The sequence below is a fragment of the Geotrypetes seraphini genome, chromosome 6 (genome assembly GCF_902459505.1).
Source record: "Geotrypetes seraphini chromosome 6, aGeoSer1.1, whole genome shotgun sequence".
Lineage (NCBI taxonomy): Eukaryota > Metazoa > Chordata > Amphibia > Gymnophiona > Dermophiidae > Geotrypetes > Geotrypetes seraphini.
Genome location: NC_047089.1, coordinates 112446812 through 112466154, shown reverse-complemented (window position 1 = coordinate 112466154; position 19343 = coordinate 112446812). Strand labels below are relative to the sequence as shown.

Sequence of the window (19343 nt, the reverse complement as noted above, 5' to 3'; positions counted from 1 at the left end):
GTCAGGCGTGATCAGTGGAGTGCCGCAGGGGTCGGTCTTGGGCCCGATTCTATTCAACTTATTCATAAGAGATATGACCCAAGGACTTAGAGGAAGGGTATCACTGTTCGCCGACGACGCCAAACTTTGCAACATAGTAGGTAAAAACACCTTGCCTGATAATATGACGCAGGATCTACTGCTGCTAGAACGGTGGTCAGCAACATGGCAGCTAGGCTTCAATGCTAAAAAGTGCAAGGTAATGCATCTGGGAAAGAGAAACCCGCACAGAACTTACATACTAAATGGTGAGACCTTGGCCAAGACCACGACGGAACGTGATCTAGGGGTGATCATTAGTAATGACATGAAGGTTGCTAATCAAGTGGAGAAGGCTTCCTCCAAGGCAAGGCAAGTGATGGGTTGTATCCGTAGAGGTTTTGTCAGCAGGAGACCTGAAGTAGTGATGCCGCTGTACAGGTCCACGGTGAGGCCTCATCTGGAATACTGTGTTCAATTCTGGAGACCATACTACCGGAAAGATGTGCTGAGAATCGAGTTGGTTCAACGTATGGCCACTAGGATGGTCTTGGGGCTCAGGGATCTCACGTATGAAGAAAGACTGAAGTACGGCTGTACTCACTAGAGGAACGAAGAGAGAGGGGAGACATGATTGAAACATTTAAGTATATCACGGGCCGTATCGAGTCGGAAGAAGATATCTTCTACCTCAAGGGATCCTCGACCACCAGGGGGCATCCATTAAAAATCAGGGGAGGGAAGTTCCATAGCGACTACAGAAAATACTTCTTCACTGAAAGAGTAGTGGATCATTGGAACAAACTCCCACTGCAGGTGATTGAGGCCAAGAGCGTGTCAGATTTTAAGAGACAATGGGATGTTCACATGGGATCTCTAAGAGAGTAAAATCAGAAGGGTGGGAATTTGGAATGGGCAGACATGGTGGGCTATAGCCCTTTTCTGCCGTCTTTTCTATGTTTCTATGTAATCTTGAAAGAGACCTGGGAGTAATGGTAGACACAACATTGAAGGCGTCGGCACAGTGCACCACAGCCTCAAGGAAAGCAAACAAAATGTTGGGTATCATCAAAAAGGGTATCACGACCAGGACGAAGGAAGTCATCCTGCCACTGTATCGCGCAATGGTGCGCACGCATCTGGAGTACTGTGTCCAGTACTGGTCATCGTACCTCAAGAAGGACATGGCGGTACTTGAGGGAGTCCAGAGAAGAGCAACTAAGCTGATAAAGGGTATGGAAAACCTCTCATATACTGACAGACTGAAAAAACTGGGGCTGTTCTCTCTGGAGAAGCGGAGACTTAGAGGAGACATGATAGAAACCTTCAAGATCTGAAGGGCATAGAAAAAGTAGACAGGGACAGATTTTTCAAATTATGGAGAACCACAAGTACAAGGGGGCACTCGGAGAAATTGAAAGGGGACACGTTTAGAACAAACGCTAGGAAGTTCTTTTTCACCCAGAGGGTGGTGGATACATGGAATGTGCTCCCGGAGGCTGTGATAGGCAGGAGCATGTTACAGGGCTTCAAAGAAGGTTTGGATAGGTTCCTAGAGGACAAAGGGATTGAGGGGTACAGATAAGAGTAGACATGGGTTATAGGGATAGGAGTAGAGGTAGGTTATAGAAATAGTCAGGGACCACTGCTCAGGCAATGGGCTTGATGGGCCACCACGGGAGCGGACCGCTGGACGAGATGGACCTCTGGTCTGCCTCAGCGGAGGCAACTTCTTATATTCTTATACTTTTGTTTTCAACGTGTGTACTTACCTCGGACTCGAGAATGGAGTTGCAACTTACCTCGCCAGGATGGTTCCTTACCGTGTCGGTACATGAGTGGGTACCCTCCCCCAAATTACCTAGTTTAAAGCCCTACGAAGTAGGCGAGCTAGTCAGTGTCCAAAGACTTCTTACCCCTTTTGATCTGGTGGAGTCCGTCTGGTCCCTGTAGTTCCTGCAGTGCCTCTCCATGGTTTAGGAATCCGAAGTTCATCTCCTTGCACCATCCGTGTAGCCACTCGTTTGTCCTCTGGATATGTTCTTCCCTGGCTCTTCCCTTACCTCTCACTGGGAGGATCGAGAAGACCACCTGCACTTCCATCCTCCTCAGCTTCTCACCCAGGGCTCCAAAGTCTTCAGGTATATTATCCGGGTTGTTCCTGGCAGTGTCATTCATTCCGACGTGGATGAGAAGCATGGAGAAGTGGTCTTGGGGCTTGATAAGTCTATCTAGGCAGGCAGTGACATCTCAAATTCTGGTTCCTGGTAGAAAGCAAACCTCTTTTGATTGCATATCCAGTCTGGAAATAGGTCCCTCGGTACCTCTCAGCATGGAGTCCCCAATGACTACCACTCTGCACTTCTTCGGGGGGGGGGGGAGGGGGGAGGCTGAACTGTTGTCCCTGGAACCGGAACCATCTGTTAGACATCTTCCTGTTTCTCATTGGCAGATCCTTCCTGTAAAAGCTGGAATCTGTTCCTCAAGGTGATTTGTGGGCTAGATGTAATTCTGCCCTGTTTGCAAGAAAAAGGAACAGAAAAAGAGGAAGGTCTTCTGTGCTTACCTGTGGAGGAGGTTACCAGCTGCCAGAAGTCAGCGTTTCCAGCCTCTTCCTGTACCCCAATTGTTGGTTTCAAAGCTGTAGGTTTGGTTGGTCTGGGCGTCTTGAGGATGGTCTTGTCTTGTGCCTGCTCGGTGATTTGGGACAGCTCATGGATGACTCCATCAATGAAGGCCTCGTCTTCCCGGATGCTTCTCAAGTGCTTCACCTCCTCCCTTAGGCTCCTCAGTTCCTGTAAGATGTCTCTATCAAGCAGGCCCACTTCTTCTGTCTGTGTGGAGACTGTAGTGTACTGCTGGGGGATGGTCTCTGTCTTCACAGAGACCTCTGTTCACCGTCCTGTGTCATCCTCCGCCTGTATGTAGGCTGTGGCCATCCCCTGATTCCCTTCGGTGACTGGAATGCTGGTCTTGATTGAAGTCTTGGTGCTTCTAGTTCTCCCTGCCATTTTCAAGTTGTTGTTTTTTGGTTTTTTTTCTTCTTATTCCTACTAGAGTGTCTGGTAAGGTCTGCCTGTCAGTTAGTTGGAGAAGACTGCCTGTTAGTAGTTAGTCTTCCTGCTTGTTATGTAGATCTGCCTGCTTGTGAGTTAGTTAGAAAAGTCTGCCTGTTTGATAGTTTGAAAGATTAGGGTGACTGATAAGGTCTGCCTGCTATATAGTTAGAGAGGTCCGCCTGCTTGTTTGTGAGGTAGAAAGGTCTGCCTGTTTGAAAGATAGATGGAAAGTTTAAAAGATTTATTGAAAGTTAATTAGTTAACTGTATGTGTCTGGTGGTTGTACTCCGTTTTGTTTTATGTTGAGACCTTACCTTGGCGGTTTTCTGGAGCCCTTGATGATAAAGATTCGGCCATCCTTGAGGCCCTTCGCCGCGTGCCGAACGGCTGTGCACCGTTGGCTCCTCCCCTTTTATGGGGGAGTTCGGCTGGTGATGTCGGGGGTAGGTGGAGTTAACTCGCACCTCTTCCCCTCGACTCTGCTCTGTCCGTTCCGCTCTCTGCTCCTTTCCGTTCCAGTCTCTGCCTTTCTAAATCTTTCTCTGCACTCCCCGTTTTACTCCCTCTACTTCCTCTGCTCTGATCTCCGCTCAACTCCTTCCTATCTCTCTTACTGCTTCCTCCGCTCAACTCCTTCCTATCTCTCTCACTGCTTCCTCCACTCCACGTACCTGGGTTTAGCTAGGCTCAGCTCCACCTAACCACCTACTGCTAGCCTGAGTGCTGATCCCAGTAAGTCAGTCAGCTATCCAGAACAAATCTGGCATGAAATAGGAGTTTTAAAGTCAGAGGAGTTTATCAATAACGTTTTTGAATAAAAAAAGAAAAGTGTTTTAAGGCAAATAGAGGCTTTAAAAACAAAGCCAGGAAATCCAAGATGGCTACCATGACAGCAATTTAGGGCCAAAAAACAGCCACACTAAAGTGCAAAAACATCTAAAAAGGAGTTTTGGGGGAAGTGCAACTCTCTGGGCAGACTCAAAAACCTTTTAAAATTATTTTTTTAAAGATCCCTCCCCCTTGATTTTATCTATAGCCTGCAATAGCAGGGGCTCACTGTGCTATGCTGTGCTGAATGGTGCCTCAGCCTGCTTCAGCTCACATGTGAAGATAGAATATGGAGAAGTAAATCTGCCTCAAAAAAGAAATATCCAGCTCCAAAACGAAGAGATCTTTGGATGTCAGTCAGACCAAAGACGCACTGAAGTCTCAGACCCCCATGGACCTGTGTATGAAGTTGAGGGAGAAGGCATGCAGCCAGCACCTTCAAAGCCCAAATGGACCACTATGGGGGCCAAAACAACCTGCACTCAAGCTCCTGGTATTAATCAGAAGATGAGCTAGATTTTAGAAAAATGGACCCTTGGCTCATTAAATATTTAATGAGGCTGAACAGGTACCTGAGGGATTGGCCTGTCAGCTGCAATACCTAGTCTACACTTCTTCTCCCAGGCAGAGTTGCCCCACTAACACCAGGGATCTCTGGCGCACCAAAACCTCTAAAATTCAGACTACAAACCACAAAATAGAAAAAAGTATTAAACTAAGCAGATCAGAAAGACACCTTCCAGCTTGCAAAAGAATAAAACTAAAGGGGGCAGCACAGTGCACTGGATAAGGAGAAATTGAAAACTGTGATTGATACCTTTTGCACTGTTTGTGGGTTCAGATTGAATACTTATTCATCCAGAATGACACTCCTATTGCACAAAAGGTTATTCTCCATCAAGACATTCTTGACTCTTTATCAGGAGTATCAAAGTCCCTCCCTCGAGGGACGCAATCCATTTGGATTTTCAGGATTTCCCCAATGAATATGCATGAGATCTATTTGCATGTACTGCTTTCATTGTATGCTAATAGATTCCATGCATATTCATTGGGGAAATCCTAAAAACCCGACTGGATTGCGGCCCTCGAGGAGGGACTTTGACACCCTGCTCTTTATGGACAAATTCTTTTAAACGACTACTGGGTTCAAAAGAATGAAAAATGGAAAACACATGATTTTTAGCAAGTAAAGGAAGCATTTGACAACCTGAATCATCTTCTGTGTCAGAATCTTCCCCTATAGAGACAGAAGCAGGTGGAGGATCTGTCAATTTAAGGTCATATTTCCCCTCTTTTCCCATCCTATATGAGTTGGTGCTGCCAGTGTCCCATTGAACTCTAATCCAGCCATCCTCTCCAAGTTCTCCAATCACACGACCCAAGCCTGGTGGAGGTCCATCCTGGTACAGCAAAACAGAATGAGAGTGTCATTTACGTAATCATATTGACTACATAAGTAAAGCAGTTTCTTGAGAAGTCTTGCATTATTTATTTTAACAACATAAAATATACCCTAGTAAGTCAGACCAAAGATCCATGAAGCCCAGCATCCTGTGTTTGACAGTACCCAAGCCAGGCCACAACTACTCCATACGTTCTGAGGGAATACATCCATTGTTTATGGTTCATACCTAGAGACATGTGGTGGGTCTCTAACACCTACACAGTACAGAAAAATTACTGTTTTTTTTTTCAACTCCCTAGGACAGTGCCATTTCATTTCAAGCTTCAGGGCCAGTGATCCCCAGACTCTACGCCAATATCCATTTTCCTGAGACTTGATGCTTGGTGCTACATCCATAGCAGATCTCTTTTCTAACTGTGCCATGTAATTCTCCAAGGTTGAACTATATATATTCCAAATTACCACACTTTTTTAACAGGAGTGAATGAACTGTGAAGCAATTTGAAAATACTGAAGTGTCATGTGGCGCTGAAAGAAAATAGAATAGCTATTCCAGAGGTCAATAAGCCTCTGTAGAAAATAGACCCAAAAGGTAGAAACAGGACAGTGAAGGATGACTGGCAGGAATGAGAATAGGGATTGGTTGGGATTCAAATAGAGAAAAAACGTGTAGTGGAACATAGAAGCTGGCCATAACATTTTTTTCCTTCAGATTTGGCCAAAACTGAAACTGTATAGATTCTTCCTAAAATAGGGTAAGGAGTCCTGACACTGGTCTACACTGTGGATATTATACCAGCTTAATATATAATTCAAACTAAAAAAGCCTAATGATGTTACTGAATGAGAAGACTATATACTCTGAAAAACTGCAATCAAAAGCAATATATTTCTGAAATTAGTTTATAATGTATTAACTTCATTTCCATGTAATATTTTCCTACTCTTATAAGCTGATCAGTACTTATGCTTAAAAGCAAATCATTGCAGGTTCCTCTCTCATAACAGCCAGCTTTTGAACACCACAAATTTCATTAAAATGCTGCATCTTCATCATACCCAATAGAGGATGGACATTCTTTAGAATCACCCAAATAGTATTCAGAGCCAGAATATATACAATAATTTAAATAATGAGCCACTATTTAGTCCTTTTACTAAGGTACGGTAGCCGTTTTAGCATGCGCTGAATGCTAACGCATTCATAGCATTTAGTGCACGCTAAAACAGCTACCTCACCTTAGTAAAAGGACCCCTATATTTTACCTCCAAGCAAAATAGCCTCTACACACATGGACCTCAGCTAATGAAAAAGTAAAAGCCACAGGTGTTTTACAATGCCAACTCTACACAAAATTTAGAGACAACTGATGTCATATCTCCCTCGAGAGACTAATTCCTAAGGATCTTATCTCAAATTTTCAGACTTCAATTCCTGCTATACTTCTGAATTAAAAGCATTTATTTAGAGCAATCTATTTATAATATAAACTACTGTGCAAGATCATAACTGCATTACTTGCAATACAATCCCTGGAGGTCTAGTGGTAAATTACATCCAAAAGTGGAATTCACAAAAAGGAATATTTTTTTCAATTCTTAAAGGAAGAGCATTGCCAGTCCATTGCTCCAACAATTTCTATTATGATATCATATCAATCATTATTTATTCTTATAAATTTTCATTTTTCTTCTTATATCTAGAAAGAGAAAAAGGACCTCAGATCTGGTACTTACAAAACAGCCAGAACAGCTGTTCAGCTGAATGAAACCATGCTATAATCATTGGTCCTCCTCCTCCTCAGCTATTCTAATGTGCAAATTCAGCAATTCAATCACTTAAAATTTCTTAAATAGGTGCATTAAATATATTGTAGTCGTACATGTGGAACCTTGTCGAATGCCTTCTGAAACTCCAGATATACAATGTCGACCAGGTCGCCCTTGTCAATCCGCCTCTTTACTCCCTCGAAGAAGTGCAGCAAGTTTGCCAGGCAAGATCTGCCTTTGCTGAAACCGTGCTGGCTGGTCCTCATTAAACATTGTCCATCAAGGTGATCAATGATGCAGTCCTTTATCAGCGCCTCTACCATCTTTCCCAGTACCACGGTCAGACTCACAGGTCTGTAGTTTCCCAGATCTCCCCTCGAAACATTTTTGAAGATCAGCATAACGTTTCCAACCTTCCAGTTGTCCGGAATCTTTCCTGATTTGTTCGACAGATTGGCTATCAGTTGAAGCAGTTTAGTTATAGTCCCTTTCAGTTCCTTGATGACCCTCGGATGGATGCCATCCGGTCCCGGGGATTTATCGCTCTTAAGCCTATCAATCTGCCTGCATACCTCTTCTAGACTGACTGCGAACCCTATCAGTTGCCTGTCTTCATTTCCAGCATATAGTCTGATGGGTATGCTATGTATATCGTCTTTAGTAAATGCAGACGCAAAAAATGAGTTCAGTTAGTCTGCAATTTCTTTGTCCTCCTTTAGCGCTCCCTTTATTCCATGGTCATCCAACGGTCCCACCGCTTCCTTCGTGAGTTGTTTCCCCTTAATATATCGAAAGAACGGCTTGAAGTTTTTTGCCTCCTTGGCTATTTTTCCTCGTAGTCTTTTTTGGCCCCTTTAACCGCCTTATGCCACCTGCGTTGATGTTGTTTGTGCTTATTCCAGTTTCCGTCCGTTTTTGACCTTTTCCATTCCTTAAATGAAGTTTTCTTGTCTCTGATCGCTTCCCTCATCTCTACAGTGAGTCACACCGGTTCTTTTACCTCTTGGATCCTTTTTTGATAAGCAGTATATATAGATTTTGTGCCTCAGTGACTGTGTCCTTAAAAAGGGACCAAGCTTGCTCTAGCGTTTTCACAGTGCTTATCCTCTTCTTGTCCAAATCCTTCTTCAAATCAGCTACGCTATCCTTTCTTACCACAACCTCTGGCAATGCATTCCAGAGATAACTATTCTCTGAGTGAAAAAATATTTCCTACTACTTCTTCGAGTGTCCCCTTGTAATTGTTGATGAAGTGAAAAATTGTTCCACTTATACCCATTCTACTGGATTTGTTTGTTAACTCAGAAAAGTTTGTAGATGTCTGCAACTCCCAGATTGCGGGTTGGGATTGAATACCTAGCGTACACAATCTGGAAGGTACATAACAGAAAAGAGACTGATAAAAGGGATAAAGCCAAGTTACTGTAGCAGGTGTTCTCCTTGGGCAGAAGAATACAAATCCTCACATCAGGAGTATAGCCATTGATGGAGCCAGTGCAGGAAAGCTTCTCCAGCTTAGTATGTGCTAGTAGTTTTAAGCTGCTTCATTGCATATGTGTATCATTTACCACCTGTGATTGTCAAGCAAGATCATCTCAATATATTTTTCACCTTGAGTTGAAAATAACTCTTTGGGGAAATGACAGGTATGTGAAGATTTGCATCCTGCAACCCATGGAGAATACCTGCTATAGGTTAATTAACTTGTATCCTCCCCCAAAGACAAATCAAGATATGAAGTACTTGCAGCATAGGGACTCACAAGCTAGAGGTTGTTTTTAACATAAAAATATAAGCTATAATAACAGGCAGACAAAATATATTATTTGTTGCTACTAGTCTTTTGTCAAAGGCTAGAACTGACACAAAGTTACATAGAAATAATTTAAAACCAATAGGAGAAAATATTTTTTTTTTTCACTCAGAACATAGTTGAGCTTTGGAATTAATTTCTGAGGGATATGGTAAAAGCATTTAGAGTAGGAGAATCAAGATGGAGTGAGTCACGCTTTCAAGTGGCTCCTGCACTTTGCCAGCAATCTTTGCATTTTCCTGTGGGAATCTTACCTTTTTTGTGCAGCATGCCTAAGCACAAGGGTAAGCAGAGGAGTGTTTTTCTTGCCTCCTCTTCCACCTCTCTGATGCGACAAGCGGCAATAACAGCTTATGCTGTTCCAGCTTGAGCAGTAGTGGCTCATGGCCAGTAGGGGGTAATGTCTATGGGACGGTAATGGAATGGACATCAGGACATGATAGTGCAGTATTTTGTGGAATTTTTCTACAAAAATGGCTGGTTTTTCGTATGATTCTGGGTAACTCTAGTTAGATACAAACATATATGTTAGTTAAGGCCATGCCCAATAGAAGCGTATGAAAAATTGGTGAATAAAAATCTGAATATGGATGTAGCCAAGGCCAGAAAAACACACTACAGATTAATATTAAGGGAAAGCATAATAATATTATTTTTATGTACTTTGCTATTAGGTTAGATCATAAAGGAAATCAGGATATACATGGACTCCATTTTGTTCTCTGTCGTTCTGTATCTGTTTGGCTGAACTCCATTTTGTGTTCAACTTTTTTTCCTGTCTTTGTTCAGAGTTCTCCCGCATCTAGCATCGTGGTTCTAATTGATACCAGATGTGCCTTAGGCTGGATAGAAAGCGCATATTAGATTACGTATCCCAAACTGAGATATAACATGCATTAAATATGAATGACATAATGTGTGTGAAGTTATGAATGTTTTGGGCCCCAAGTATGGATGGATGAAAGAATCTATATTTAAAATGAAATGGGTTTATAAAAAGAATACTAAGAAAAAATCCTGAACACAGCATCTGGAAATGGTTAAGTTAGAAAGGCTTCTGTGTAAGGATCAGTGAAATTTGAAGCTGTCAGCTCAAGGAGAGGAGGAAAACAGCCCCTCCTTCTCCTTGATTGCCTTCTCCTTGACTGCCTTTTTCTCTGAGGGCTGAGACTATATCAGCATCCTTTTAACAAATGCAGATTTATCTAAATATACCTTTGTGAAAAGGATAAAAGGAATATTGGATATGTTATAAAATGTTAATGTATATTCAGAAATGAATGTAAACAAAACAAATGTAATTTCTGAAACTTTTAAACATGTAGAGTTCTTTGTCTAACTTTAAAGACCACCTCTGTATTTGATTGGCCTACAGCCAATGATGTCATACTGAACTTAAGGTATATAATGAGGAGCTTCGAAGTATTGAGTTGAGCTCGTTATCAGAAGGCCAGTATTTTGGCAACTATAACGACCTCCAGCTAACGCAACTATTCTTTTAACTATTCTTTTGAGTTTCATAATGGAAGAATAAAAACAATAAAATTAAATATTTTGGTAAATCTTGCATTAGCGTCATTTTCCATGTTTTTTATTATTTTTCACACTTTGAGTGAAAGCTAGCAGCTTAATTGGTAACTGCAGCTTTATGAGTGCGCTGGCGTCCAATGCCCATGCTCAAGCTGGACCAGGCATTTCCGCTGACCGAAGTGGGCAGACCTCGGTCTTGGAGGGCGAGGTATCGCTCAGCCCTTTGGGGCCTGCACGCCTTCAGCAGCACAGGAAGCACCGCAGTTGATGTCTCTGTCGGCGTTGCAGGTTTCATCTCTGACCCCGGATGGGAATTAGTTTGCCGACTTCTCTACAGTCGGCGTTGGTGCCTGGAGGATCTGGAATTCGGAGTGAAGCAGGGACTGGGGAGGCGGAATCATCGGTGGAGCCCCCTGGAATGTCTCTCCCTGCTCTTCTGATTAGACCAGCGGTGACTGACATGGAGGTGATCTGGAGTGCCTTGGAAACTTTGCATAATGTATGCTCCCAGTTTGTTACCTCAGTTCAAAATTCTAATATCCAATTTAAAATCTTTGATGAGAAATTCCAACACCAGTCTGGTAGAGTACACAAATTGGAGAAAACTGTGGCAGAAGTGAAGGTTTCCATTAACTTACAATTGAAAGAAAAGGTTTTGCTCACTAGGAAAATAGAAATTTTTGAAAAGGTAAACAGGAATTTGAACTTGAGACTTTTAAATTTTCCTGTATCTAAATTTCAATCACCTAGGGATTTATTCCATTCCTTCTTGAAATCAGTTTTGAAATTTCCTGAAAATAATATGCCACCGTTACAAAAGTTATATTACCTGAATCTCTCAAAAGTGGATAAAAAAAAGGAGATGCATCACTAGGAGACCTGGATCTCATTGGTATGCTGGAGACATCTCAAGAGGAAATTTTAGTTAGAGCCACTTTATTGGTAACTTTCTTCAAGAAAAGGATGCAATTCTTCATCTATTTTATAGGACTAATAATGTGGAATTTCATGGATTCAAAATTTCAATTTTTTCTGATGTATTGAAATGGACGCAAGCCAGACGTAAGAAATTTCTGGCCTACCGTCAATCTGTTTTGAGTTTAGGAGCAACCTTTCAATTACGTTTTCCTTGTAAATATTGCATTACATATCAGAGTAAAAGATATATTTATGAACTCGATCAGTTACAATTTTTTTCTTGAAGGTAAAACAACTACAAGAATTCCAGAGACTTCCATGGAATCTCCCAACCAGGCCATTAATTGATTCCAGCTGCACTCTGTAATTTGATTAATTTAGTATTATTTCTTGGAATCCTTGAAAATGGTTGATTCTCTCTCTTCTCAATGTGGACTTTAACTATAGTTTATTAAGGCACCTGGGCCGGATGGATTCACAGGGGAATATTATAACTTACTTGTTAATCATATTCCAAGTACATTGATGTGTTATTATAATCAATGTATTATCAATGTGTTATTATAATCAATGATAGGAGGCTTGCACCAGAAGACGTATGAGGAGAGACTGGAAGCCCTGAATATGTATACCCTAGAGGAAAGGAGAGACAGGGGAGATATGATTCAGACGTTCAAATACTTGAAGGGTATTAACGTAGAACAAAATATTTTTCAGAGAAAGGAAAATGGTAAAACCAGAGGATATAAGAACATAAGAACATAAGAACATAAGAACTGCCTTCTCCGGATCAGACCTTCGGTCCATCAAGTCCGGCGATCCGCACACGCGGAGGCCCTGCCAGGTGTACACCTGGCGTAATTTATATTCCACCATATCCTTATATGCCTCTCTTAAGGAGATATGCATCTAGTTTGCTCTTGAAGCCTAGGACGGTAGATTCCGCAATAATCTCCTCTGGGAGAGCATTCCAGGTGTCAACCACTCTCTGAGTGAAGCAGAACTTCCTGACATTAGTCCTGAACCTGTCCCCCCTTAGCTTCATTACATGTCCTCTAGTCCGTGTCAAATTGGACAATGTAAATAATCTTCTCTGCTCTATTTTGTCGATTCCTTTCAGTATTTTGAAGGTCTCGATCATATCCCCACGCAGTCTCCTTTTCTCAAGGGAGAACAATCCTAGTGTTATAAGTCTGTCCTCGTATTCCAGTTTCTCCATACCCTTCACCAGTTTTGTTGCTCGTCTCTGCACCCTCTCCAGCAGTTTTATATCCTTCTTTAGGTAGGGAGACCAATGTTGGACGCAGTATTCCAAGTGTGGTCTGACCATTGCCCTATAAAGCGGCATTATAACTTTCTCCGATCTACTCGAGATTCCTTTCTTTATCATGCCCAACATTCTATTTGCCTTCTTTGCCGCTGCCGCGCATTGTGCCGACGGCTTCAGGGTTCTGTCTATCAGCACACCCAGGTCCTTTTCTTGTTCACTCTTCCCCAGAGTTGCACCTGACATTGTATACTCGTATTCCTTATTTTTATTGCCTAAATGCATTACCTTGCATTTCTCCACATTGAATTTCATCTGCCATTTCTCCGCCCATGTTTCTAACTGACACAAGTCGCTCTGGAGTTTCTCGCTATCATCCTGCGATCTGATTGCCCGGCATAGTTTTGTATCGTCTGCAAACTTGATGATCTCACTGGATGTTCCTTCCTCTAGGTCATTGATATAAATATTAAAAAGGATCGGCCCAAGTACCGAGCCCTGGGGCACACCACTAGTCACTTTCTCCCAGTCGGAGAACTTCCCATTTATGCCCACTCTCTGCTTTCGGTTTTCCAGCCATTTGCCTATCCATCTTTGTATATCCCCCTCTATGCCATGGCTATGTAGTTTCCTGAGAAGTCTTTCGTGTGGAACTTTGTCAAACGCTTTCTGGAAGTCCAAATATATTATGTCCACCGGCTTCCCACTATCGATTTGCTCGTTCACGGTCTCAAAAAATTGGAGTAAATTAGTCAAACATGATTTCCCTTTCCTGAATCCATGTTGACTGGGTTTCATTAAGTCATATGCGTCCAAGTGCCGGACTATGCTATCCTTGATCAGTGCTTCAACCATCTTGCCAGGGACAGACGTAAGACTCACAGGTCTATAGTTGCCCGGTTCCCCTCTCGATCCTTTTTTGAAAATTGGGGTGACGTTCGCTATCCTCCAGTCGTCCGGTATCTGTCCAGTTCTGATTGTCAGGTTTGCAAGTTTTTGCAATAACTCTCCGATTTCAACCTTCAATTCCTTTAAGACTCTCGGATGAATCCCATCCGGTCCAGGGGATTTGTCGCTTTTAAGTTTGTCGATCTGATAGTATATCTGGTCTAAGTCCACTTCAACTGTGGTGAGGCTGAGGGGTGGTAGACTCAAGAGCAATGTTAGGAAATTCTACTTTACGGAGAGGGTGGTGGATGCCTGGAATGCGCTCCCGAGAGAGGTGGTGGAGAGTAAAACTGTGACTGAGTTCAAAGAAGCGTGGGATGAACACAAAGGGTCTAGAATCAGAAAATAAGATTAAATATTGAACTAAGGCCAGTACTGGGCAGACTTGCACGGTTTGTGTCTGTATATGGCCTTTTGGTGGAGGATGGGCTGGGGAGGGCTTCAATGGCTGGGAGGGTGTAGATGGGCTGGAGTAAGTCTTAACAGATATTTTGGCAGTTGGAACCCAAGCACAGTACAGGGTAAAGCTTTGGATTCTTGCCCAGAAATAGCTAAGAAGAAAAAATAAAAAAATTTAAATTGAATCAGGTTGGGCAGACTGGATGGACCATTCGGGTCTTTATCTGCCGTCATCTACTATCTAATCTAATCTAATCTAAATCTTGGGTTTATATACCGCATCATCTCCGCAGATGGAGCTCAACACGGTTTACATGGTTAGGGAAGGAACGGAACTCCAGTGGAATTATATAAGTATGAGAGAAGAGAGGTTGGTGTGAGAGTGCCAGGAGCGGGACGGGGTTACGTTCTGGAGAAGAGCCAGGTCTTCAGATGCTTACGGAATGGTAGAAGGGGGCTCAAATTGCGGAGAGGGGAAGGGAGACTGTTCCAGAGCTGAGTGATTCTGAAAGGGAGGGAAGAGCCAAGTTTACCAACAAGGGAGATGCCTTTTAAGGAGGGGTAGGATAGTTTTAATTTTTGAGTGGATCTAGTGGAGGTTGGATTTGAGGAATTTCAGGATAGAGGGATAAAAGGAGGAAGGATACCGTGGAGGATCTTGAAGGTTAGGCAGGCACATTTAAAGTAGACCCTGGAAATAACGGGAAGCCAGTGGAGTTTGGATAGGAGCGGTGTGACATGGTCTATGTTACTATGTCACTATGTTTAATGTGTAGAAGACAATTATTTTCCTTTAGGAGCTACTCATGCTCTGATAACATTGATCCCAAAAAACACTGATCAAAAAATCCTCTATTGGTAGAATCATATTGTCCGATTTCATTACTCAATGTAGATCTTAAGATATTTGCAAGAGTATTGGCAGATAGACTGGCAATTCATCTGCCTATGCTGATAGGGGAAGAACAAGTTGGTTTTATAAGAGGTTGTCAATCAGTTTTACATGTTAGAAAAGTTTTAATGGCATTAGTGACTGGTCAGACAAAAGCAATTTCTGGTCTGTTGGCTAGTCTGGATGCAGAAAAAGTTTTTGACCGAGTGGTGTGGTCCTTTCTCTTTTCTGCATTGTCTAAAATAGGAATTTCTGGATGGTTCTTAGATAGTCTTTGAGTTTTGTATGCCAAGCCAAGGGCCTCTATTTAGATTAATGGCACTTGTTCATCTCCTTTTACTATTTCTCATGGGACTCGACAGGGATGTCCTCTTTCTCCTTTATTATTTATAATATATCTAGAACCTCTTTTACGTACCTTGAAACGAGAAATTCACATTACTGGGATTTGGGTGATAGATCAAGATTTGAAAGTATTAGTTTTTGCGGATGATTTGATGATTATTTTGACTGATCCTGAGAATTCTTTACCACATCTTATTGATGCAATATCTGAATTTGGATTTCATTCTGGGTTTCGTCTGAATTATCAGAAATCTGTAGCCCTTCCTTTCAATCAGTTCTTGAAGGAACATTGGAAAGGAAATTTCCCATTAACTTGGGCATGTGAAGCAGTTACTTATTTAGGGATCATTATTCCAGAAGATATTACCTGTTTAAATGATTTTAATATTCAACCGTTATTGAATAAAACCAAATCAACCTTATTACTATGGAGACATTTTCCTATCTCTTTAATGGGACGTATTGCTCTTTGTAATATGATAATTCTTCCTCAATGGTTATATGTATATCAAATGTTACCATTGTTGTATTCTAAAGTAGTAGAATGTCAATTAAATAAATTGATACGTGGATTCCTTTGGATGGGAAAAAGTCCACGTATTTCATTAAATCAGGTGACTTTGCCAATAACAAAGGGAGGATTGGGTTTATTACAATTGAGGCAATTTGTCGAGGCTTGTCACATGCGTCACATACATGATTGGTTTCTTGCAACATCTTATTTTTCCTGGACTTTAGTAGAGTTAAAATTATGGAGGCCTTATCACTTTAGTTATTTTTTACATGCTTCTAAGATGAAGATTGTTGTTCTGAAAAATCATTTTTATTTTTTAATTGTTCCTTTGAGAATCACTTCGCGAAGGATATGCAATTGATTGAAGTTTGATTTTAGAACTACACCACTTTTACCTATTTGTGGAAATGGCTCTTTTTTACCTGGTATAACATCTGCAGGTTTTCAATCTAATAAACGAGGAAATATTTTCTATTTTTACCAGATAGTAACTGATGAGGGTAATTTACCAACATTATCACAACTACGTACTGTTTATAATTAGTCTAAATTGGATAAATATTCTTACATGCAGTTGAGGTATTTTGTGAAATCCTTACCTTCATTATCACTAAATACTAAAGTATATGATGCTCTTTCAGAATTATTTTGGTTAGATGCCCAGTTGATTGTGCCCCTTAAATATTTTAGACATTCATTAGTGAATCTTTCTCCTAATTTAGATTACAATAAAATAGCTCAAGCTTGGAATGAAGAGTTGGGGTTTCCCCTTCAGGGATTCCATATTCAAAGATTTTAAATGGTCTTCTTTCTGATATCACCTATTATGAAATGGGTTATAAATTTATTTGTAGAATATATATTGCTCCCTGGCGTGCTTATAGGGCGACTTTTGCTACATTAGGCTCTTGTTTGAAATGTGGTCACCCTAAAGCTAATTTATCTCACATGTTTTGAACATGTTCTTTGATACGCCAATTTTGGAATGTTGTTTTTTCTAAAGTTGAACAAATGTGGGGAATTGATTGGCATTGCAATAGTTATAATATATTTTGGATTTTTGATGTTAAGCATCCTATTCCAAGAGGCCTAAAGGGCTTTCTTCAAAGAACAATCTTATCAGGTTTGAAAGTCATACTTTATCTTTGGATTGGACCTTTAAGACCAACATATAGTCATTGGCGTTCTAGAATGTTACACATTTTAACAATGGAAAGTATGGAATTATCAGAATGGGACACGACTAGGAAGACAATTTTTTACTATTTGGCAACCTTATTTAGATACATTAACACCACACACTCGCAATCGCATATTATTTAATATGTAATTATAGTTCTAAAATGGGGAAAAGGGGAGGGAATTGGGTATATTTGCTTTTAGTGATAATGTTTATTATATATTAACTCTGTAAATGTTGGTTTTCTTCTTGTATTTGAAATGATTTTTTTTTAATATTTTGTTTGTATATGAAATTTAATAAATATGATTTACATTAACTATAGTTTATTAATGTGGAATTATTTTATAATTAGTTTTCCTTTTTAAATTGTTATATTCCCTTTCAAGTATTGTTTATTCAACTTGTAAAAGAACATAAATAAATAAAAATTTTAAGAAAGCTTTTAGAGTAGCATTACATTACATTAGAGATTTATATTCCGCCATTGCCTTGCAGTTCAAGGCAGATTACAAAAGAATTGCAATCCAGGTATCGTAGTAGGACTGACTGTCCTAAAGTTGTTTTGGGATAAGACTGGCCTGATTAATCTTAGTTGTCTTAGTCTGAAAAGGAATCTTTTCATCACTACATTGATTTGGTCTTTATAGGTTAAGAACGAGTTAAGAATGACACCCAGTACCTTAGAGAAGTTACTTCAATTTTTAGCTTCTCTCCTGAAGTGAGTTCAGTTTCTGCAATGGTATTGAGTCAAAGTTGCCGAACCAGAAAAGCTTGGTCTTGGACTAGTTTAGGCTGAGGTAGTTCTTTTGTGTACAATCACTGAGGTAGTTAATTGCAGATTTTATGTGTTATAGTGGTGTCACAAAGAAGAAAAATGTTGTCTGCATATGAAAGGATTTGAACTTGTTGAAGAATGAAACTTTTGCTTATGTATAGATTGAATAATGAGAGCGAAAAGTGGAGATCCTTGCTGAACTCTGCAGGTGGTTTTCCAGCTTTCGATTTCTTCCCATCCTTCTATACCTCGTAAAATGTATTATTTAGGAAATGGGTGAACCATTTTAGTACTTTTCCTTGAAATCCCAGTTCATTTAGTCTCATCAATAGTAGTGAGTGGTCTACTCTGTACAGCGCTGTGTACATCTGGTAGAGTTATAGAAATAATTATTTCTGTAAACCGCTGTGAACTTCATAGAGGTATTGGTGGTATTTAAATAAAGACTTGTATTGTCCTGTTATAAATCCTGTGTTTTAGGGTAGCACTGATAGAACCTGCAGTTTTGTTTAAAATACTGTGTTTTAGGTGGTATAAAGCCTATATTTCTGGTGCCTGTGGCTCAGGGTGACTAAAGTAGGGAAAATCCTGTTATAAATCCTGTGTTTTAGGGTAGCACTGATAGAACCTGCAGTTTTGTTTAAAATACTGTGTTTTAGGTGATATAGAGCCTATATTTCTGACTCACTAGTTTTTAGTCATTGTGTTTGATTAGGTGGAGAAGGGAGGGGTTCTGTTTTACTTCTAAGGTTAATTGCATTATCTTTGGGACATTGCTGAAACAAGGCTGCCCTGTGAACTTCTAAAAGCTAAGTTACTCACCATTTCATATTCTACTCTTTTCACTGGTTTTCAGCATTATATCTGCTTAATTTCTCTTCTCCTCCCTGTTTCTTACTAAAAAAAATATAAAAAAGCACAAAAAAATCCTTCTCTTTCCTCTGTTAAATCTTATTTCCTCTTCCTGCAGTTTTGTTTAAAATACTGTGTTTTAGGTGGTATAGAGCCTATATTTCTGCCTTACTAGTAGTCTTACTTATAGTCCCACCAACCCCAGGGACCACTATTCATATATAGAGACCCATATAATCAGGACTTCACAACCAATCAAGATGACCTTTATTCTATGCAATCACTGTGGTGCTTTAATTCCAAGACATACTATTTGGAGGCTTAAGGCTTGCCCCATCTGTCTTCAACTTGCCAGTATTAAGGAGGAGCTCTGCAAACTTAAACAGGAATTGAACACAATTAAAGCAGCTTCCATCACTCCACAAAATCATACCAACTTACCACCTCTACCTCAGAGAATAAAACAGCCCAGGAATAAATGGGTCACAGTAGGCTCAGGAAGACTGCGACATGTAACACAGAAACATCCACCTTCACTAATATTACCTCTACAGAATTCCTTCGCTCCACTAGTGCACTGCGATACTCAGGAAAACAGAAGGGAGGTGGGACTGGAACCAATGAAGGAAACTCAAGAGAACAAGAACACCCTAAGTACAAATAAAAAAGCCAAAAACAGAAAACTATTACTGTTGGGGGATTCCATCATCAGAGGCATTAACCTTGGAACACAGGGCGAGGAGTCCAAAATAGTGAAATGTCTTCCAGGATCCTCAGCTACCAGGAGTTCCAGGCAAATATTGACTATAATTAAGGAAGAAACT

The 19343-nt window shown here is 40.7% G+C and overlaps 1 protein-coding gene across 1 annotated transcript in view; it reads right to left on the bottom strand.

The window, feature by feature from the left end:
• Positions 1 to 19343, bottom strand: part of HERC2 (HECT and RLD domain containing E3 ubiquitin protein ligase 2) — a 3346202-nt gene that overhangs the window by 2154593 nt on the left and 1172266 nt on the right. The window contains 1 exon segment of the mRNA XM_033948978.1: positions 5116 to 5308. Within this exon segment, the coding sequence (XP_033804869.1) occupies positions 5116 to 5308 (193 nt within the window).